Source organism: Scomber japonicus, chromosome 7 (assembly GCF_027409825.1).
Source record: "Scomber japonicus isolate fScoJap1 chromosome 7, fScoJap1.pri, whole genome shotgun sequence".
Taxonomy (NCBI): Eukaryota; Metazoa; Chordata; class Actinopteri; order Scombriformes; family Scombridae; genus Scomber; species Scomber japonicus.
Genome location: NC_070584.1, coordinates 30,565,652 through 30,587,435, shown reverse-complemented (window position 1 = coordinate 30,587,435; position 21,784 = coordinate 30,565,652). Strand labels below are relative to the sequence as shown.

Genomic DNA, 21,784 nt, shown 5'->3' with positions numbered 1-21,784 from the left:
GAGGGCAGAGGAGACAGTGGTTAAACTCTGGCTAACTCTCTGCTGAGGTAATATATGCCATACAAGGAGCACAGCAGGTTTAAAATACAGGCCACTTGGAGTAAGGTTGTCTTAGACCCAAGAATTCCCCTATTTTGCTTAAATTATGACTGGACTCAACATCAGTCATTGCATTTCCAGTAAATTCTTTTATATCTTCGACACTTTGTTCTGGGGGTTTCAAGATATTTTGATGTCTGTCCCAATTTTTGTGCTAATCTACATGGTAGATATCCAGATATTAGAATAAACAGCTCATGGTGCGAAAGGGAGAGTCAGGGAATCACCGAAGTCAATGGGATTATTCATCTGAGGACAGTGAATGTTTGTACCAAATTACATGTCAATCAAACCAATAGTTGCCAAGTTATGTCACTCCAAATTAAAAATGTCAACCTTGTGGTGGCACTAAAGGAAAAATCAGGGGATAATCAAAGTCAGTAGGATTCATCTGAAGACCATGAATGTTTGTGCCACATGTCATGGCAATCAACCCTAAAATTGCCATGTTATTGCCACTCCATCAGTTTGAGACTCACTGACTTGTCCTCAATTTACAAGAACTGTTTATAAATTGTTGTCTTAGGTCTTACTTCCTCCATTCAGTTAAAATTTTGTGACAGTTCTCAATGGACATCCACTGGAATCTACATAAGTCAATACATTTCCAGTAAATTCTGCTGCATCTTCTGCACATCGCTCTGAGGTGATTGAGATATTTTTAGCCTGGCTTTGTCGTCTTGTCTTGTGTTCCTGTGTGTGGTTCAGAGTGTGGCACGGCTCAGACGTGCTGACAGGCAGACAAGAGTGGAGGCGTTTACAAAAAGCTGCCTGCCTGCCTGCCTCAGGGAACTAGGTCTGAACAACTCGCAGCAGTGGGTCAAAGCCATTGATAAACAGACACATTAGAAACCGGGGCCTTTTTGAATAGATGATGCATAAAAAAACACCTTTGTCAGAGCGCGCCGCTGTGTAGGAGTGAGTCCGTGTTTGTAGGAGGAGTGGGTGGGGGCTGCGCATTGATAGTAAAGGATGTCAGATGTTAATGATTGAATCAGTCTCGAAATAATCCTTGGCTTCGGTCTACTGCTGAAAAAACTATACCACATTGTAAAGTCCCTGTATTCTAGGGTCGAAACTAACGATTATTTTCATCTCTTCTAGTAACAAAATAGTCATCCGATTAATTCCCGTAACCCAAAATGATCCTATTTAACAATTTTATCAATGAGAGAAACGTGGCCAAGATTCACATTTGAGAAGCTAGATTAAAGGACCAGTGTGTAGGACTTAGTGGCATCTAGCGGTGAAGTGGCAGACTTCGCCTCCTCCTCCCCTTCCACGCATGTAGATGAACCTACTGTACTGCCGCAGAAGGCCCTATCTAGAGTCAGTGTTTGGTTTATCTGTTCTGGGCTATTGTAAAAACATTGTGGTGCATCACGGCGGGCTTAGAGGAAGTGGGCTCATTTCCTATGCAGATATAATGGTTTCATTCTGAGGTAACAGGTACATGACGATTGATTATACACTAATTAAAACATACTCATGAATATTATACTCCATTTCTGCCGATCAGTCTATTCTACTAGATGCCACTAACATCTACATCCTGCACCTTTGATAAAAATGATGGTTTTAGCCATTTGAGTTGTAAAAATGTCGATGTCAATCTTGGGGTACATCCACCACTTTGGTCCTGTAATATCTCAAGAATTATAAGATGGGTAGTCATGGGATGGGAAATTTTGTACAGACATTAATGGCCTCCAGATGATGAATCCTTGTGGGTTTTGGTGAACCCCTGACTTTTTCTTTAGCACCACCTCGAGATTAGCATTTTCAGTTTTAGTGAAATTATATTCAATTCAGAGAGACGAAGTAAATCCTCACATTTAAGAGAATGTTTTTGGGTGTTTTAGGTCGAAAAATGATTTTAACGACTAATTCATCGACTCATCGACTAATGGATTAATCAACTAATGTTTCACCTCTGCTGTATTCCCCTAATGGTAGAGGAATATTATAGTGATGTACCATAAAACCATGAAGTCAGTAAGATTTCAGCAGAGATGACATGGAGAGAGCAAACATACTGGTGATATTATTTTCACAGGTTACATCATTTCCTATAATTGATAAGGAAGAAACTGATAAATAACTTTGTTTATGGGATTTGTGGTGGAAAGGGTTGTGTTGATTTGGTACAAATAACATGGAAACTGGAGAGTTTCCAGTAGGTAATTTTTAAAAGACTGCCAGTGGAAATTAGCTGGAAAACTAAATCTGGGCTAAAGCATCTTTTCTCTTTGTTTGAGATGAATGTATTTTGTACATGGTCCCTTCTATAAAAATCGTAATTAAACTAAAGTAGCCTAATACATTCACTTTTATTAATTCCTAGTATAACCTTAAAAGACTTGTCGTCAATATGCAGAAGGGCAACTGCATAAATGTGAAATTCGTCACCATAAGCGACCAATGCGAGTCAATATAGGATCTGTTTTTCATATTAACTGAGAAGTTGGGGATTTTGGAGAAGCTCTTTCATGGAAATTCTTCTGGAAATCAAGAACTATAGGCTACTGGCAAAAACCGAACTCAACTAAAATGCGGTTTCAGTTATTCCGTCATTATGAAAGTATGAAAAAACATGTGAAACTGTATAACAGCCTAAGCGTTATATAGAAATATTCAGCAATATGACTAACAGTGTATTAACTTTTAAATTTATGTTGCATTTGGGTTCCTTTGCGTACTTTCGCTTTAAATGTCAATGTCAATAACGTGGAAAGTGCCAAACAGATACGAGTTTCCCACAATCCCTGAAAAGAAAAAAAAAAATGCATTAGAAGATTACATGTTGACCAGCCTCACAGAGACTTTGTACAATCTTTAAACCACCTGGACCTGGACGAGCTGCAGCTGAGCATTGCTGCGTCTCTCTGCACCTCTCGAGCATGGCGCTGTTCTTACTCGGAAGACGTTTCTTAAAGTGCAGAGCTGCCATCAAGAGAGCCATGACAGCCTCACACACGTACTGGTAACTGCTTTCACTGTACATTTCCTTTTTATATACACGTTTCTGAAGAGCTGGACTTTAACCCTAACCACGGACCGCTGCAGTGTGAAAGCAGGAAATGTCTGCTCTGGCTTTTTTCCTTTTTTTTTTTGCAGCATGTTTGCCCTTCTTGCAGTCTTGCAGGATTTCTCTGAACGCTTATTTGATTAACGGCCACTAGATGGCGTAGTGTCTACAGACAGTGTACTAAACAGCAGTATACACCAAATAATATTGCAGAAATTAGAATTTGGAGGGAAAAACCCCACAAGTCTCACTTTATCACTGTTTTGGTAAATATATGCTGGTATTTTATATCATTATTAGGAAAAGGGGTAGCTGCTGTTAGTATGTATGGTAATAGATTAATATCAGGAATAGCAAATTTGCATAAATATAATTCCCCCGAACATTTCAACTGTGACTGGTGAAAAAATATTTTTTTAAGACTCAGCCAAAACACAGTCTTATCAACTGTCAACTGCCTTATCATTGCTGAATTAACAACTTTTGCTCTCTGCAAGACAGTGAAAATGTGTCAAAAAACTTCCTACAAGACTGTCAAAATCTAACAGGATCTTATCTTGCAGAACATTATGAAGATATGCACAGCACCTACATAAAACCTCAAAACCTTGCCTTACAAAAATAATTTTGGTTCAGGTTAGAGGCCCTTCTATTAGATATAAAGATAAAATACTGTTACATTTACAGTAAACCCAAGAAAAACTGCTTGAACAACCACGTACAGTAAAAATTAAAAGAATAGCCTGAAAATGGACTATAGGGACCATAGTGTTCAACCTGCATCACCCTCCCTGATCATTTTATTCGTTGTCATGTCTGAACGGCTGGTTGTTGGGAGTGATTGTTTTGTGTGATTATGCGACTGCCAAATGAAAACTAATATTTTTCACTATAGAGAGCTTTTCTCTTCCTTTACACCACTATGACCTACCTGTCTGTTCCCCTGCAGCTCTTCAGTGACCTCCGGCAGGAAGAACGTTAATGGAGTGGATCTGTATTACGAGCAGACAGGCAGAGGGAAACACCCTGTGCTGTTGCTTCCTGGAGCTCTGGGTAAATACAACATAACACCATCTTAATGCATGTTGGGGATCTTGTAATCTTGCTAAAGCCATTTTTGTCTTTTTTTACAACAGGAAGCACTCGGACGGATTTTGGGCCTCAGCTGAAGTCTCTGAATAAGGAACGTTTCACTGTGGTGGGCTGGGATCCCCGTGGTTATGGACGATCACGACCCCCAGATAGAGACTTCCCCTCCGACTTCTTTGAAAGAGATGCAAAGGACGGAGTGGATCTCATGAAGGTTTGATCCATCTGTTTAACAGTTGATGATGATGATAATTATTACCAATCTGAACTGTTTTTGACCAGTTTATTTTATTATGAGAAGAGTTGGAGCAAAGTCACCTCTGTATGTTCATCATTTGCTGCAGATAGTACATACCTAACATTCATGCACAGAATAAAATAGCTAAATAAGTCAGAAAATTGACTAGGAAAATGTGTCTTTCTTCTCTCAACTATAATCCAATTACTGAATACCAGCTGCCTCCACAGACTGCAGTAATTAAAACTATAGGCCAGAACACTTTGCTAGCTACTGTTAAAGACTATTTTTAATTTCCTTGGCAGGCATTGGGTTTTGGCAAGTTCTCTCTGCTGGGATGGAGTGATGGAGGAATCACCGCTCTGATTGCAGCAGGGAGGAACCCCGACCTAATCAGCAAGATGGTCGTATGGGGATCCAATGCCTTTGTTTCCCAGCATGACCTCAACCTTTACGATGGTATGTGTGGGATTTTTTTTCTCCATCTTTTCAGACATTGTCGATATAGTGTCGATCAAGTTATGGGAATGAACTAGGTATCTGCGTAATCATTATTTCACTGTTATACTAAAAATACCCAACAGTACAAAATGATGCTGTCACAGACATTTTGTAGCATGCTCAAGGCCATCGTGGCAAGAAACGCTTCATATTTTGGCAGCACACTTAAGCCATGGCTGCATTAAAGCTCTGGTAAAACTTCCAAGACTCAAGGCCATCATTGACATCATGTGTGAGAGAACGGTCAGGGTCACGGCAAATAAGCTCCACCTTAGTTGAAACTTGGATGAGTATAAAAGGATGCAAGTTGCAGATTGGACCAGTTCTGGTTTACTTGTGTTATGCACAGCAAATCAATGATTGCATTTGCACTGAGTCAGACAGACTTTAATTGAAAATACATGTTGAGAGGAACTCTAACTTTTTTCTGCAAAGGTATTTTGACTCTAATCTTCATTGTTGTACCTTACCACCAACATAGTCATCCTTTTTTTTTTGCACGCATAATATAATCTCTGTTATCTGCCTGTTGTGTTGTGTTTGTAAATGTCTCTATGGTAACACGTAGCGGTCCGAGATGTGTCCAAGTGGAGTTCCAGGATGAGGCAGCCCATGGAGGAGGTGTATGGAGCAGAAGTCTTTGCTAAAACTTGGGAGGCCTGGGTGGATGGAATCGCACAATATGCCCACAGACCAGAAGGTGATAACTTCATGTTTGCCGACAGAGTCATTACACAAGTCAAGTAGGGCAACCTGAAACTGAACAACATCAGAAATGATAAAATCAAGAGATCGAAGGATTTTTTGTTATTACTCTGCGTTTCGGAAGGCAATGGTAAATGGTGAAGGTATATGGTTGTGGACTGACACAGGTATGCTGATATGTTTTGAACAAATTGAAATAAGTATGAGACACTCCATGTTTTCTAACAAATTAAGTAATTTTAATAGCATTTAATTTGCATTGGTTAGGGAGTATCTGCATTGAGCTTCTGCCCCTGATCACCTGTCCGACACTGGTCATCCATGGAGAGAAAGACCCAATGGTGCCCAGCTTCCACCCACAGTACCTCCTTAAACACATCAAAGGATCACGGTGAGACCACCCAACAATATAATGATACGAAATTCAGTTTAAAAGAGATATTGTATGCTGTAATACCTCTTTTCCTTTCCACATATAGATTACACCTGATGCCAGAGGGGAAACACAACCTCCACCTGAGGTTTGCTGATGAATTCAACAAACTGGTGGAAGACTTTCTGGATGATTGACTGATTAATTAACTCAGCAGAAGAAGAACTACAGTGACTAAAAGGTCATTGCAAATATTTACATTAGGATACAAAACTACATTAATTATTCCTCTTCTACTCTGTTTTGAAAGAGCTCATAATTAAAACATAAATTGTTAAAAACTGAATATTTTTACACTAAATTTTGAATGTTAATATTTTCTGATTACATTTGTATGAGGCCAGAAGTAGGTGACTTATTGTTTCCTATATTATGTGATTCAGTAGTATTAGTTGTAACTTTGGCTACTGACCGTCACAAGGCTGTGGATTAGATATTATAAGATGACATGTCCGTTACATCAGCTGCTAACTTTGTCCATCACAATGATTGCATTAAGATAAAGACTTAACAAAGCAGTGGCATTAGCTGCTAACGTTGGTGATCACATATATTCCAAAATAAACATTTACATCAAGACTGGCTGCTACTTTTAACCACAGGACAGTTCAATCAATTAGATGAAATATCATTAATATTCATAATTTACCTTTAAACTTTGAATATGATTGACTATTTTAAATTAAATGATAATATTTGAGCTGCACTCCCCACTAGCTTTGGTGATCAGTGTCTATAGCAATAGCTGCTAACACATGACAATCATTAAGAGAAAATATATAATAGTTTCTAATATGAATATAATAATATACTATTAGCTGCTCAAGTTAAGCAACCACAAAGCAAAGGTACAGCTAAAATGTATTAAGTCATTAATATTAGCTGCTAATTTCTAAGATAAACTTGTATTAAGTAGATTATTTGCATATATTTGGCCCTCATAATGCTAATATTTATATTAAAGAAAAGGAACACTATGACCTTCACAAGGCTGATAAACTTTGATAAAAATCTCTAATTTCATTAGATGCATAATGTTACAACCACAAGTCTGACTTCTGTACTTTACAAAATGTCAGATAGCTGATAAGTAAAAGCATACTTATGTTTTTCGTCCGCTGATGTGACTGAACTGATACCTGAACAACTGATATGGATCACAAATGTGTTGCAAAATCTGACTGTTTATTTTTTTTGGTTGTGAGATTGACTCATGGAGATGTTATTTTTGTGACACTGAAAACTTCAAGTGTCATTTGTAGCACTATACTAATCTTATATTTGAGTTTCATTTAGTCATTTTAGTAGCATGATCTAATAGCCTCAGTTCATAAATTCAGGTTAAGGTATATCTAATTAATTAATGACTAAGGAATATTTATCAAGTGGGGAAAACTTCATTTAACCAGTGAGGCCATTTGACAGTTTGAATTGTCAGTTTATTAAGAATTTATTTATATAGCACAATTTTAACAAAGACAAGGTTTTCCAAAGTGCTGCACAACAAGATAAAACACAATAAATAGTCAATAGAAGCACAATAAAAAATATAAAGTACAAAATAGAAAGATAAAAGCAAAAATCTATAAAAATAAAATACACTGCCTGCACAAGATAAAACACAATAAATAAGAGATAACACAACAGAAGCACAATAAAAAAGATAAAGTACACACTAGAAAGATAAAAGCAAAAATGTAAAAATAAAATACACTGCAATCAATCAATCAATCTTTATTTGTATAGCGTCAAATCACAACAGAGTTATCTCAAGGCTCTTTACACATAGAGCAGCTTCTAAACCGAACTCTTCAGGTTTTAACTTTAAAGAGACCCAACATTCCCACATGAGCAACAGTGGCGAGAAAAAACTCCCTTTTAACAGGAAGACACCTCAGAACCAGACTCAGAGTGGGAGAACATCTGCCTCGACCGGTTGGGGTAGAGAGGAGAGAAAGGAAGGATAGAGGAGAGAGAGGAAGGATAGAGGAGAGAGAAGCACAATGAAAATCAACAATGAAGCTAGAAGGTCCGGGACTGGAATCTGTCATCCGGACGTCTACAGGCCCAGATTACCTGTGAGACCAGAAAGCACAGACAACTCTGGGGAAGAAGTTTAGCTTATTGAATGCATTAATAGAACATGAATGTTAATGGATATAGATGGATGGATAGAGAGAGAGAGAGGGAGGAGGAGAGAAAGGAGCCCAGTGCATCATGGGAGTCAATCAACACCCTACATGGTGTCAAAAGCCAAAGAAAAGAGGTTGGTTTTAATCTTTGTGTCGTCCTCTCGGGTCAAATTGACCCTGTCTGTTTTGACTGTTCCTTCCTTCCTCCCTCCCTCCCTCCTTCCTTCCTCCTTCCTTCCTACCTTCTTTCCTTCCTTCCCTCCCTCCCTCCTTCCTTTCCTTCCTCCCTCCTTCCTTCCTTTCCTTCCTCCCTTCATTCTGTCCTTCTTTCCTTCCTCCCTTCCTTCTGTCCTTCTTTCCTCCCTCCCTCCTTCCTACCTTCTTTCCTTGCTTCCCTCCTTCCTTCCTTCTTCTTTCCTTCCTTCCTTCCCTCCCTCACTCCTTCCCCCTCCTTCCTTCTTTCCTTCCTCCCTCCTTCCTTCCTCCCTCCTTTCCTTCCTTCCTTGACTCGAGGACAACAGGAGGGTTAGAGTTTTAAAATTAGACAGTGAGCAAACTTGAAGGCTTATTAGAAAGCAAGAAACTCATGAGCATTTATTACTTGCTACCAAATAACAAAGGATGAACACCTGCGAATTGGGAATTTTCACAATATTTGTCTTATGAGCTATTACACATTATTATTAATCACTAATAAAGCAATTACTTACAACTTATAACCTTTTTTTTTATTAGTGTCTCAACTTGTTAAAAATAACACTCAGCATTGTGTTGTTTACGTCCTGATCTATTGCTCTGGTGCTGCACATCGGAGCCATCGGTGATCGATTACTTTGGGCTGCCATTTTCGTTTTAACCCGGAAGTTGCAGCTTGTGTTTACAGCTACAGCTAGCAGAGCACGTTGCTAGTTGAAAACTGTAAAGTAAAAGAAATAGAGTTAAAAAAAAATTTAAAATATGACCGAAACACAAAATGGAGCAGAGTTTGACGCCATTACGGTGCACAACTTCTCGGAGAAGATAATGGAGCAGACTGTGCATTTCCATGTGATGAAGCTGAGTGGAGGGTTTTTCCTCTGGGTGGGCTCCTCTCCAGTCCTGTCCAACTTAGCTGTTTCAATGAGCTGCAAATATGTAAGTATTAAAACACATATTAGATGCATTTTTTAAAAAGTAGCTAGAGTTTTTGTCTGAAATGTGTGGAGCAGTTTGTCGACTGGTGCAGGGAGGGAGGGAGGGGCTAATTGGGGGTAGTTTTCATTTTAAACCAGGTGATGAGATATTATGTAGAGATTTTAAAGCATCCAAGTCTGTCTTAAAACAAAAGTGGGTTTTTCGTACTTAATTATTGATGCTTTTCTATTTTACTGTCCACTTGCTGCACATTTCCCCATTGTGGGACTAATAAAGGAATTGAATTGAATTGTTTTTATTGTCATTGCATTAAAGACAATTCAATTCAATTCTATATAACTTATCTTATCATTCCTCCTGTTCATACTGTAAAAATATCTCCTTCAATTACACCTTTTAATATAAGTGTATTTAAACGCACACAGTCATTTGGTGCAAAATTGCATTTAAAAAGTTGATGCACAATACAGACTAATAATGAATGAATGAAGAGGTAATTAAGTCATTGAACTCATACTAAACTACACTTGTATGTGTAGTATCTCTTACATATGGTTGCAAAACATGTAAGGTTAAAAGATGGGTTCATATCATCATTCAAAAAGATACTGATTTTACTCCACTACTCTTATTTTTTTTTTATTGCATTTAGTAGTAGTGGTTGTTATAGTAGTAGTATTGTAGTGTGATGTGTAAGATCTACTCATTTAAATACAGTAAAGCAAAATTGACCTTTCGGGGGCGAAGGTGCAAAAAAGAAATCTTAACCTGCACGTCACAATACACACAAATAAATAAATGAATGAAGAGTCATGTGTCCATATGAGCAGTAATCTCTGTAATCATTCCTCCTGTTCATACTGACTATTAAAACATCTTCAAATGTGCTTTCAATGTAAAGTGATGGAGGACAAAATCCACAGTGTGTCCACACAGTCATTTAAAAGTAGATGATCAGCTTCTATAGAGCTTCAGCAGTGTGAGTTAGTCATATCAAGTGATATCTGACACATTTACAGTCTTTTTAGCATCAAATTCCCTCTTAGTGTTTCCTGTTGAGCTGTGGTGGAAGTATAGTAACAAAAAGACTTTGGTACTAAAAACACTGTAAGGTTGAAACATAGAAGACTTGATTTGACTCATTTGGATGACTGAAGCTTCATATTAGCTGCCGATCAACTTTTAAATACAATTAAATGCACAGAAAGAAGACTGTCTTCTAATGGTCAATATGAACAGGAGGTAAGAAACTGTTCATTTTGGTTCCTATTGTTTAAAGACAAACTTGAACCTGTCTGTTAAAACATCACAATATTCTGATATGAGCACCACAGGCCAGGTTCAAATTTGGGGTCCAAAGATAAGTATTTTAATTAAATTACAGATCTTTAGTACAAGCAGAAACAGCTACCATAATGTTAGCGGAGAGGAGCAGTGAACGAACAAGAGCAGCTGGCCAACACACACTGCAACACTTGCGCTCAGAGCAGATGATCACATAAAGAAATCCATCACCAGTTGATGTCAGCTCATCCCAAAAATAGAAAAAAAAACAGTTGCTAACGGAGCATTCAGAGCAACCTGAGCTTGTTGTTCACAGGGATTACTTCTACATACATACATACATACAGTCACAGGCAACTTCATTAGGTTGACACTTCTGCAACGTGATTCAATCCAATACAACAGCTTTAAATTATACGTTTATGAAGTTTATACATTTTCAATTTCCGTTGACATTGTCTCCTCCAGAGTAGACTACCCTTCACTTCACTGGCTCCCTGTCCCACTCAGAGTTGAGTACAAGGTCTCCCTCCTCACCCACCAGTGCATTCACGGACATGCCCCCCTATGCCTTAAAGAACTCCTCACCTCCCAGACCTCCTCACTCACCCTTCGCTCTAAAAACATTAACACCCTCCAAGCCACCAGAGCCAAGCTCCACACTATCTCTTTAAAAGAGATCTAAAAACTTATCTCTTTACTAAAGCATTTTGCTAAGTGTCTTTTATGTGTTGTCTTTTAACCTTTTCTTTTTCTTTTTTCTTTTTTCTTTTATTTTCTGGATTGAATTAGATTGCACAGATTTATCTAATGAATAGACCAGTAGCTGCAGATAACTCATATCTGACATCGTAACATTATATATATATGTGACTGAAATAAGGAAAAGCTGAAGTCGCCTTTTAAAAAGAGAGAGGCATCATCATGTTATCATGAAGCTCTGTTGTGTAGCATGAGCCTGTGTCATAATCTTATTTTAAGGTCTCAGCACAGGGTCACTGCATGGTCATTGGATTCCTAGAAAGATCTGCTGGCCAGAGCACAGAACTACAAACCACTGAGGTTACTCAACTATTCTCCAATGGGAGTCACTGGGAGAAAAGATGGTCACAATATGAGATTAAATGTCCTCAGTTTAAAAGGTTTGGAATAGAACTGGGCTAACAAATGCACATTAACCCTCCTGTTGCCCTCGAGTCAAGGAAAGGAAAGAAGGAAGGAAAGGAGGGAGGAAGGAAGAAGGAAGGAAAGGAAAGAAGGAAGGAAGGGAGGACAGGAAAGAAGGAAGAAGGAAGGAAAGAAGGGAGGAAAGGAGGGAGGAAGGGAGGTAGGAAAGAAGAACAGAGGAAAGAAAGGGAGGAAGGAATAAGGAAGGAAAGGAGGGAAGGAAGGAAAGGAAAGAAGGAAGGGAGGAAAGGAGGGAGGTAGGAAAGAAGGACAGAGGAAAGAAAGGGAGGAAGGAATAAGGAAGGAAAGGACGGAGGGAAGGAAGGAAAGGAGGGAGGGAAGGATAGAAGGAAAGAAGGACAGAGGAAAGAAAGGGAGGAAGGAATAAGGAAGGAAAGAAGGGAAGGAAGGAAAGGAGGAAGGAAGGGAGGAAAGGAAAGAAGGAAGGAAGGAGGGAAGAAAGGAGGATGGAGGAAGTACAGACGGAAGGAAGGAAGGGAGGAAAGAAGAATAAGGCGGTTTAAGATTGTTCACTTGCTTTCAAAAAGACTAACTGCTCTTCTTCTGGTTCATTTTCTCTCTGCAGGACTCGATGCCATTATCTACATTAGTCATGGGGGACCCATCCAACACTGCTCCAAACTCTTTGGCACAGCGATTAGGTAACACTCGATGACTTTTCATGAGTTCTTGTCTCTTACTGTTTCTCCTAAGTAGCAAGGCACAGATAATGTTCAGATGGCATGCTACAGTTTCAAGAGGTTTTTTTTATTTTTTTTATAGCAGCATCATTCATAAGGCAGGGGTGTCAAACTCATTTTCATTCAAGGGTCACATACAGACCAATTTGATCTCATGTGGGCCGGATCATTAAAAAGATGGAAGGAAAGAAGGAAGAAAGAAAGGAAGGAAATAAGAAGGGAAGGAAGGAAAGACAGGCAAAAGGAAGGAGGGAAGAAAGGTAGGAAGGACAGATGGAAGAAAGGGAGGAAGGACAGAAGGAAGAAAGGGAAGAAGGACAGCTGGAAGGAAGGACAGAAGGAAGAAAGGGAGGAAGGACAGATGGGAGGAAGGACAGAAGGAAGAAAGGGAAGAAGGACAGATGGAAGGGAGGGATGAAGAAGGACAGGAAGGGAAGAAGGAAGGATGGAAGGGAGGGATGAAGAAGGGAGGAAGAAGGAAAGAAGGATGGAAGGAAAGGAGGGAGGAAAAAATAAGGAAGGAAGGGAGGAAGAAGCTAGGAAAGAAAGAAGGAACAGTCAAAACAGACGGGTCAATTTGACCCGGAAGGACGACAGGAAGGTTAAATCCCCAAAATCACTCGAATTCCAATAATTGTCCAAAGCCTGGTTATATTTCAGGTTGTATCTACATTTCAAGCAGCAGCAGCTATAGCTTTGATTCATTTCAGGACAATATAAAAGTGAGCTTGCAGAGACTTGAAACTGCTTTGAGTGTCATTGAGTGACTTTATGATTGATGTGAAGAGTCAGCATTGTGTAACCTTTTATATGACGGACAATGTTTGACAAAACTAAAAGTGATAACGATGTTCTCAGGTGTCAAACAAGTTTCACGTCTCCACAAGTTGATTTATGTACCTCATAAAAAGTAATTGAAAGTAGAAGCTGCCAGAAAAGGTGTGAGAAAAATCAAGAAAGCTTTGCAACACTTTGAAAAATGGCTGAAATATTGTCAGAGTTTGCTTATAAAGAGGCTAAAACATGCAAACACACCTCTCTGAGCTCCTTCACCCCCCCCCACGCTCCTGCTCGGTGCCTCAGGTCAGCTGATCTGCTGCTCCTGGAGGTACCGAGGTCAAAGCGGAAGCTCAGAGGGGATAGAGCTTTTTCTGTTGCTGCTCCTAAATTATGGAACGAGCTTCCTTTTAAATATTCGACAAGCCTCCTTACTCTCCATTTTTAAAACTTGTCTTAAAACCCATTTTTATTCCTTGGCTTTCAACCGTGCATGAGACTCTGCTCCTGTTTTAGTGTTTTATGGTTTTAGTTATTGTTTTAAAGTGCTATATAAATAAAGTTGAAGTTGAAGTTGAAGTTGAAGAGAATGAACACTTTTCTTGCAGATTCATGACTGTTAAGACAAATTTCATGGCAGCCAATGTTTGACAAAACTGAAAGTGATAACGATGTTCTCAGGTTTCAAACAAGATTCAAGTCTCCACAAGTTGATTTATGTACCTCCATAAAAAGTAATTGAAAGTAGTGTGAGAAAAATCAAGAAAGCTTTGCAACACTTTGAAAAATGGCTGAAATATTGTCAGGGTTGCAATAAAGAGGCTAAAACTTGCAGAGAATGAGCACTTTTCTTGCAGATTCATGACTGTTAAGACTAATTTCATGGTAAATTTAGTGTTATCAGTACAGAATAGCAAATCCATTTTCAGTAATACCCAAACTGAAAGTGAAATAATTGTCTTGTTTCTGTCTTATTTTGCAGCAAAGAAGACCAAAAAGCAAGTATTTGTGAGTTACAGTCTTCCAATGACAGACTCCAGTCACACTCTCCTTGTGGAAAACAGGATCAAGAAGGAGCTCGAGCTTCACCCTGAACATTTCTGAACACATCTGATCCCTTTTTATTGAGCTTCTTCTTTTGTATGTAACTGAGGACACACCAAGGATGGAGAAAAATATAGCAAGGTCTTCTTCTTTGTTCTTTGGACTCTTACTGAAACCATGAATCATAAATCCAAACACAATAACCACAAAGGGTCACATCAAGTGTTCTTTTATTGACATAATAAATTAAGTGGTTTATTATCAAAACATGTAGGCCTATGGCTTTTTGTACAAATGCATCATATTAAAAAAATAACACTTAGAAAACAGCATTAGTGGTTGAGTTTTGTTCTTTTTTTTTTTTTTTTTTTTGTTCTTCCTTCTCAAGTGTTTAACTGTTGAAAACATACAAACTAGCAAAACCATACAGGGTGTTCAAAATACGTGCTGCGTACTAAATATAATGTAAAAAATGGAGGATGTTTTGGATCAGTGGATTTGGGTATATTATGACAAAAATGATTTTATGGCATGGTTTATCTATTTAATGTGCTTATATCCTATGAATGTAAGGTTGACGGTCCAAACATTATATCATTGAATGGCACATGAACACATACCTTACGTTTTTATGCAGTCCTAAGGGACACTTACATACTAAAGTGTATAAATGTACACTAATCACAACTAGGCCAGGTCTATGCAGGCTGCGCTGCTCTATTCTAATTTCACAAATGTTTATTTCAAAAACTGTAAAATATTGTGCTTTCTGGCTAGAGTTACACATCCTAGGAGCAGGATTACAACATTACCACAGTACAGAGAACAAGGAGTGAGAGTTGGGAGTGGAGTATTTGCTAGTTAAGGAGGTATTTCAAGCAACAAAATATTTGCCCTTGGCAGCATGACAAAATAAATACTGGTTTTTCTTAAATTACATTGTATTCTTCTCTGTTTCGTTAAAAGAACAGAGCCACCGTGATAAAGCCATTGAAATGCTGAGACGCATCATAAGACATACAGTAGTATACCATCAGGTCACAAATGTCCGTTCAACTCTCAGATTTGTTTAGCATTACCCAAAGTCTCTACAGGCTACACACGCCGTCCCCGCCGAGGTCTCCGGCTGTTCCGTCACATCAGACAACCATCATACACCCACGCCAACAGCAGTAATGCTTACTTTAAAAATCAGTGTCTACACTGACCTCACCTCTGAGGATAAAGTGCCACATTGGACTTCTCGTAGAGGGACCACAAATAAGAAAAAAACATGTAAATCCATTTGTGCCCTTTCATGCAAAAGAGTGGTAGTGGTCTAGCCAATCCCTGGATCTCCAATGCATTGGCTGAAAATCACAAACACTTGATTGTGTCTCTGACATTTAGTGCAAAAGAACTTACAATAATTTTAAGATGCAGTGAAATCCTCTCTCAACGAGTCGAAACTACAAACGAAAAACTTACCGAGCACACTTCATCGAAAGCTAGTCTGCTCTGCTTTGCCTCTTTACTTGCCTGCGTCTGCTTCTTGGATCACTAGTGGAGGAGCGGACGGCAGCGCAAGAAAATCACCAACATCACTGAAGACTTTCATATTATGTAACACACACTGACTTCAGATAAATGCAGTCCAGTACAATATTTTTGGCAACTCCTGAATGAATCATAGTCACTACAAACTACACAAATTTACTATCATCACCATTTCAACCTCACCATAACAAGAGTTCATCTGGTGTATCCAAATAATTCTTTTTTTCCCTTAAAAGTGTTTTTTTCCATTACAAGTTCATTGACTTCTCATTCACATTAATGCTGGAGCAACTAATAGCACAGTAGTAGACTGCTATAATGCTCATACTCCATTGGCTATGGCACAGTTGCCAATCACCTCCCCACCAGTCGCCAGGGAGTATGAGGCAGGTACCGCTGCCAGAGCGGTGGCTGCTGCCACTGTTGCTCCCCCGGTGGCTGAGAGGTGTAGTGGTGTGTCGTGGACACGAGAGTAGTCCCTGTCAGTCTTGGCAAGAAGAAGATGCTGCTCTCCAGGATGGAGCAGGGTCTGACGGGTGAAGGTCTCTCCGTCAGCCAGGCTCTCCGGCAGCGGCTGGCCCCGGGGCTCAGGCAGCAGCAGCAGGCAGATGATGCACAGCAGGGTGCAGCAGGCGAAGATCACATGATGCAAGAAGTAGCCCTTCTGGTTGTGGAGCTCCATGATTGGTGCAGTGAGCATACCGAAGCCGGCACTCGCCAGGACCAGACCCAGACCTCCACCCCTGCACAAAGAGAGAGAAAGATGGAGCACAGCGGATCCATTATTAAGTCAGTCTGACATGAATTAAACTAACAACAGCAGTAGTACTATTTAACCACACGATGGCGCCAGAGGGCAACTTGAGAACTTGAGCTGTGATGCAAAATTTAAAAGTGTATTATATACTACAGCTCCATCAAACAGTTGTCATTATCAATTAATATTGTGATTACAATCTTGACTAATCTTTTAGTCTAGAAAAGTGTTGTTTTTAACTCCATAGAGCCAGAGCTGACATAAATAGCTTGATTAGCTTAACCAACAATATAAAACCTGAATATATTTTTATAAATATATAAGACAAATAAAAGCCACAAATTTTCTAATTTCAGAAGCCGTAACTAGCAAATCCATGGCATTCTGCTTCATCAGCACCTGTATAGACTGTATATGTGTGACAAAAAGTAAGTCAGGAGGCTCCTATAAGTGTCTCAATGTGTGGTTATGATCACCAAGGCTCACCTGATGACCGTCGGAGTGATTTCAGCACAGAAGAATATGCTGAGGGTGCTGACTGCGTGAGACGAGAACATGCCGATGATGGAGAAGGCCACCGAGAACTTCCTGTTCAGAGAGTCTCGCAGAACTATCGAAGAAGATGACAAGAACATGTAAGTAACCAAATAACATCCTTTAGTTTGTATCTAATCTGAAAAATACCCAAAGACATCGTAGAGGTAGCTGTACCTATGTCATGGCGAAGGCTGTACTTCCCAATTACTGGATTCCATTAGTGAGCATTGGAGAAGAAAAGAGAAGAAAAACATGACATCAGTAAGAACAACAGGCTGCTCAGTGCTGACACGAACAGGCAGAACAGCCTTCAGGAGAACTCTGAAGGGTTCTCCAGTGAAGCCTGAAATAATGACCACAAACTGCAGATGTAGGTCAAAAACAGGGAAATGAGAGAAGGCTCCTATTAGTCTGAGAGTTGAACTACTGTCTGTGCTGCTCTAATGACACAGAGAACAGTGCACAATGTCTGAAAGTACAACTCAGTTTGCAGATTAATTTCAGTTTCCTGTTTTATACATCCAAGATAGTATTACACAACTTTTTTTTCCCTTTCTTTAATCCGTTGATTTTCTCCACTGAACCTTTGTTAAACCTCTCCTCCAACAGCAGTTGTCCAATTATAGCTTAACAACCCTAACTGACTTGGCATGAGAGGTCTGTCAGAAAGCACAAGAAGAAGAAGTGCAAGGAATGAATTTAACAAAGTTTGTCTGCATGTAAGCTGCTAACGTTACCATGCCTCGCTAAGTAGCTTGTTATCTTCAGTAGCAATCAAACATTATACAGTACATACACACTATTCGGAAATATTAGCAAATGCTTTCAGGGGATCTATTATGCTCATATCCAGTTCTGTATTTTCCATCTGACACTCAACTAGAGTAGATTTGCATGATTCCCAATTCAAAAAACCTCCTTACTTATGTTATACTGGCTTTTTTTGCAGCCTCTCAGTTCAGGAGAAGGAATAGTACAAGCAGAAACAGCCATAGTGATGAAGATGTTTGATGAAGAGCTACAGATGACCAAGCACACCTCCAACAGGTAAACTACTTATTTTACTTTCCTCATGCTGTGTAATGGAAAAACACTCACTGCATGCCAGCTCGAGTCGAGTCATGGCTCGGCAAAATGCCATAATGGTAACAGAGGGGAGCAGATGACTATATAAAGAAATCTGTCACTAGCTGACATCATCTTGGGCTGAAGGTAGAAAAAAAAGTTGGAAACTGAAGGTTCAGAGTTGTTTAAAGGCGGTGCTTTTTGTCACAGGGATGACTTTTTACTCATGTTTAATTAATTATTTGACACTTTTCCCATGTTTAATATTAACATCAGACATTTTCAACATTGTATATATGACTGGAAATAAGAAAAAGCATAATCGGTCCCCTTTAAATCATTATTTTCACATTATTGTAGCTTAGTTAAGTGTCTTTTTCTTTGAAGTTAGCAATAAATAACATCTAATATCAGGCCCATTTCCTTATAATGCCACATTATTATACTAGCAGCATCTAGCTTTACACTGCAAAACAAGAATGATTACTGCTCTTTTATTTCCACGACTTCTACATAGGTCAGCAGCTGAGGAAGATGCTGACTTTTCATCTGCAACTTGCCTCAGTTTTTTTTTTTTTTTTGCATCAGTACTGCATTACTGACTAAGCATAATATCATATTTGTAGCTATCCAGTACATATCTTCATAGGGTTTTCATTTTCTAACGAGTCAGCCAAAAACATCAAAAAGGTGGCTTGAGATTTATTTTCTAACCAACTCACAGAATTAATGTTTATTATCTGGCCGCTACCAGCTGATGACATCTACCAGAAGCCTTGAGACAAGATCAAGAAGGGCTGACTAAAAAAGGAGAAGCCTGTTTTTTGTTTTGCGTCAGTCTGACATCAAAGACCACAAATTATGACTAATTTTAATTGATGAATCATGGACTTTATCACTGTAAACTGAGCTACAATCCAAAAGTTTGACAGGTGTATCAGTAAGATTTAAGACTTATCAAACAGTTCACTGTCTAATTTACTTCTCGGTGATTACTCACAGTTGAGCAAACCCAGCTGTAGCAGAGACGCCAGGGCCGTTATGATCATGAAGGTGAGCAGCCCTCCGCGCCGACCCATCAACCCCACCATGGGGCAAAGAGCTAAGCAGGTTGCCACGGCGATCCCAGCCATAGTGTAATAGTCAGCGTGGCACAAAGCGGTGGGCTGGGCCTCGGGGTCCATCATACTGCGGGCGAAGCAGTGGTGGATCCCATAACCTGTCAGCCTGCACAAAGACACATAAACAATAACAATAAGGACATTTATGTGGCGACTGAGACATGCATCTGCCACAAGGGGGGGACGAGAGACGAGCCTCATGTTCAATTCATGTTCTCTCAACACAACGGATGTCTGCTTTGATTAGCAAAGAAACCGTACAAGCCACAGACAAAGACTCAAACACACTTACGAGTTGACACACAGCACCACAATGTTTTTCCACAGGTTCCTGGTGCTCATCATCTTGACAATACACGTCCTCTGGGGCTTCTTGTGCAGCTCCTGCTCCAGCTCTGGTAGGAAACATGAAACGCACACCTTTAAGACCTTTCCTTGCAGAAGGTAATGAGAGACCGGGCTGCTAAGGGAGCTTTAACTCAGAGAAGCTAATGTGTTGCAGGGCCTTTAGATAGATATAGGACTTCACTTTCTAGACCCACTCTCATCATCTATCTGTCTGCTTGGCCACTGGGACAGGCTGAAACAATGAATCAAACACTAATCAGGGGAGGAAGAGATGGCAGAGAGTGGAGAGGTGTAAGTGAAGAAAATCACCTGCATGGCAATTCTTTAAGGACTGGGACGATAACTGGACATTTAATCATCAGCTATTGCTATAATTAATTCATCCTGTAAGTCATTTATCAAGGAAAAGGGCTAAAAATGTCAAGTGTGAGGATTAACTTATCATTGTTAATAGACTATCTTTGGGTTTTGGAGTGTTTATTGGAAGAAACATGATGTATGAAGACATCAAAATAAGTGACAGATTAAGGGCCCAGGACAGACGTCTGACTTTATTGATCTTCCAGTGAGAAATTACTTATGATCTTTCTATAAGGGCACATGTGTGTATGTGTGGTTGCAGACGCATTTCATCATATGAACAGCTGGGAGATGCCGCTTGAAAAGTCAAACATGTTTGCACACATCAAAAAGGCACGACCTCGAGTCTTGTCGAGTATGTGAGTTCCTATCTGTGTGTTTGTTGCGTGTTCATTTCATCACGTAGCAAGAAGCAGCCACAACATATGAAGAATTAAAATAATTTTGCATAATGAAGTGAATAAAGCAACAGAAAGTGTAACATTTGTAGCTCACAATGGATTCGGGTTTGTTGTCGCTGTGGGAAATATTTCTCACCTGCAAGAACTCCACTGGGCTCGGTTGTCATGTCAACCTGGTTCTTTTTGGCTATGTGCAGCATCATGGCTTTGGACCGCCTGTAGTGCTGGGTGGCCAGCAACCAGCGCAACGACTCGGGAAAAATCCTGCACAGAGAGAGAGAGAGAGAGAGAGAGAGAGAGAGAGAGAGAGACAGAGAGAGACAGAGAGAGAGAGATGGGAAGGACATGGAGAGAGCACACAAAGGATGAGAACAGAATTTGTTGTGAAAGCAAGAAGAAGAAACGGACAGAAAGAATGGGGGAAAGAAGAAAAGACAATAAGAGAAAGAGAGTATTGTTTGTTAGCCGAAGCATAATGTGTAGCGCAGTGTGTACTGTACAAGCCATCGCCTGGCTCAATGCAAGAAGAATCCGCACCCCTCCCACCACCACCTCACTCCATCACCCCTCCTGCAGTGGGTTTCCTCAGAGGGCGGGACTCACCAAACGTAGGGCAGCATCAGAACGAAGGGGCTGATTATGACAATCTGCAGGACCTGCCAGTCATCCCGGTCCGGCCAACTGCGGCACAGTGCGGCCACCCCTGGCATCAGTAGCTGCCCGCCCACCATCAAAAAGCTGGCCACCATGGTCATGGAGAAACGCCAGCCTGGCAAACAAAGCTCGATCCCTAAAATAAAGACACAGAGAGGAGCAGAAAGAGAAAGGAACACTTAATTTAACAGTAAAATAGACTCTTGTGGTGTTGGTGCAGCCAGCGGAGACACCGTAAATAATGCATAAGCTTGTATGTATGTGCATATGTTTGTGGATGTGACTGCCATCATAAACTCAGCAGCAGCCTTAATGGCCTGCGAGGGTGTGATATGTGCTTGGTAAATGGTGGAGCCAGTATTGAATTTCCTGTCCAAATTATTGTGGACTCCTATTACTATCCTTCCCCCTTGAGAACGCACTAGTTTAACACCAGGCCTCTTTATAAACTTAAGATGAACAACACGTCCAACCTCTTAAGAGGGTTCAGCTGCTCTGTGAGTGTTTTGCTGTAAATTCCCACCACCCACACACTCCACCCCTGACTGGGTTCCCATCCCCTCCCCTACTGCCTGTAAGATGGTACAGTCCAGATGGCTTGGCCCATATGGCAAGGTCTTTTTGAAGGTGACCATTGTGGGTGGATGAGGATGAGAAAGAGGAGGAGGAGGAG

General features: G+C 40.0%; 3 protein-coding genes across 3 annotated transcripts in view; 2 read left to right on the top strand and 1 right to left on the bottom strand.

Annotated features, from left to right (window-relative positions):
- Positions 1 to 2,867: 2,867 nt before the first annotated feature.
- On the top strand, positions 2,868 to 6,672 carry bphl (biphenyl hydrolase like). Its single transcript, XM_053322000.1, has 7 exons — positions 2,868 to 3,082; positions 4,077 to 4,180; positions 4,264 to 4,430; positions 4,760 to 4,913; positions 5,524 to 5,655; positions 5,928 to 6,051; positions 6,140 to 6,672. The coding sequence occupies exons 1-7, from the start codon at positions 3,000 to 3,002 to the stop codon at positions 6,228 to 6,230; spliced, it is 855 nt and encodes a 284-aa protein (XP_053177975.1). The 5' UTR covers positions 2,868 to 2,999; the 3' UTR covers positions 6,231 to 6,672.
- A 2,418-nt stretch (positions 6,673 to 9,090) lies between these two features.
- psmg4 (proteasome (prosome, macropain) assembly chaperone 4) lies at positions 9,091 to 14,701 on the top strand. Its single transcript, XM_053322003.1, has 3 exons — positions 9,091 to 9,359; positions 12,397 to 12,472; positions 14,271 to 14,701. Exons 1-3 carry the CDS (start codon positions 9,183 to 9,185, stop codon positions 14,390 to 14,392), a joined length of 375 nt encoding a protein of 124 aa, XP_053177978.1. The 5' UTR covers positions 9,091 to 9,182; the 3' UTR covers positions 14,393 to 14,701.
- A 1,489-nt stretch (positions 14,702 to 16,190) lies between these two features.
- Positions 16,191 to 21,784, bottom strand: part of LOC128361503 (solute carrier family 22 member 23) — a 30,731-nt gene continuing 25,137 nt past the window's right edge. The window contains exons 4-10 of the mRNA XM_053321992.1: positions 21,061 to 21,247; positions 20,594 to 20,721; positions 19,641 to 19,743; positions 19,228 to 19,454; positions 17,337 to 17,369; positions 17,112 to 17,235; positions 16,191 to 16,611 (exon numbers count right to left, since the gene is read on the bottom strand). Of these exons, the coding sequence (XP_053177967.1) occupies positions 16,191 to 16,611; positions 17,112 to 17,235; positions 17,337 to 17,369; positions 19,228 to 19,454; positions 19,641 to 19,743; positions 20,594 to 20,721; positions 21,061 to 21,247 (1,223 nt within the window). The remainder of the gene's footprint in view (positions 16,612 to 17,111; positions 17,236 to 17,336; positions 17,370 to 19,227; positions 19,455 to 19,640; positions 19,744 to 20,593; positions 20,722 to 21,060; positions 21,248 to 21,784) is intronic.

Excerpts from the sequence above, each read along its gene's own strand:
- bphl (XM_053322000.1), top strand. The coding sequence starts at position 3,000 with ATGGCGCTGTTCTTACTCGGAAGACGTTTCTTAAAGTGCAGAGCTGCC. Across the intron at positions 4,431-4,759 it reads ACGGAGTGGATCTCATGAAG|GCATTGGGTTTTGGCAAGTT; the intron begins GTTTGATCCATC and ends TTTCCTTGGCAG. Across the intron at positions 5,656-5,927 it reads ATATGCCCACAGACCAGAAG|GGAGTATCTGCATTGAGCTT; the intron begins GTGATAACTTCA and ends TGCATTGGTTAG.
- psmg4 (XM_053322003.1), top strand. The coding sequence starts at position 9,183 with ATGACCGAAACACAAAATGGAGCAGAGTTTGACGCCATTACGGTGCAC. Across the intron at positions 9,360-12,396 it reads TTTCAATGAGCTGCAAATAT|GACTCGATGCCATTATCTAC; the intron begins GTAAGTATTAAA and ends TTCTCTCTGCAG. Across the intron at positions 12,473-14,270 it reads CTCTTTGGCACAGCGATTAG|CAAAGAAGACCAAAAAGCAA; the intron begins GTAACACTCGAT and ends CTTATTTTGCAG.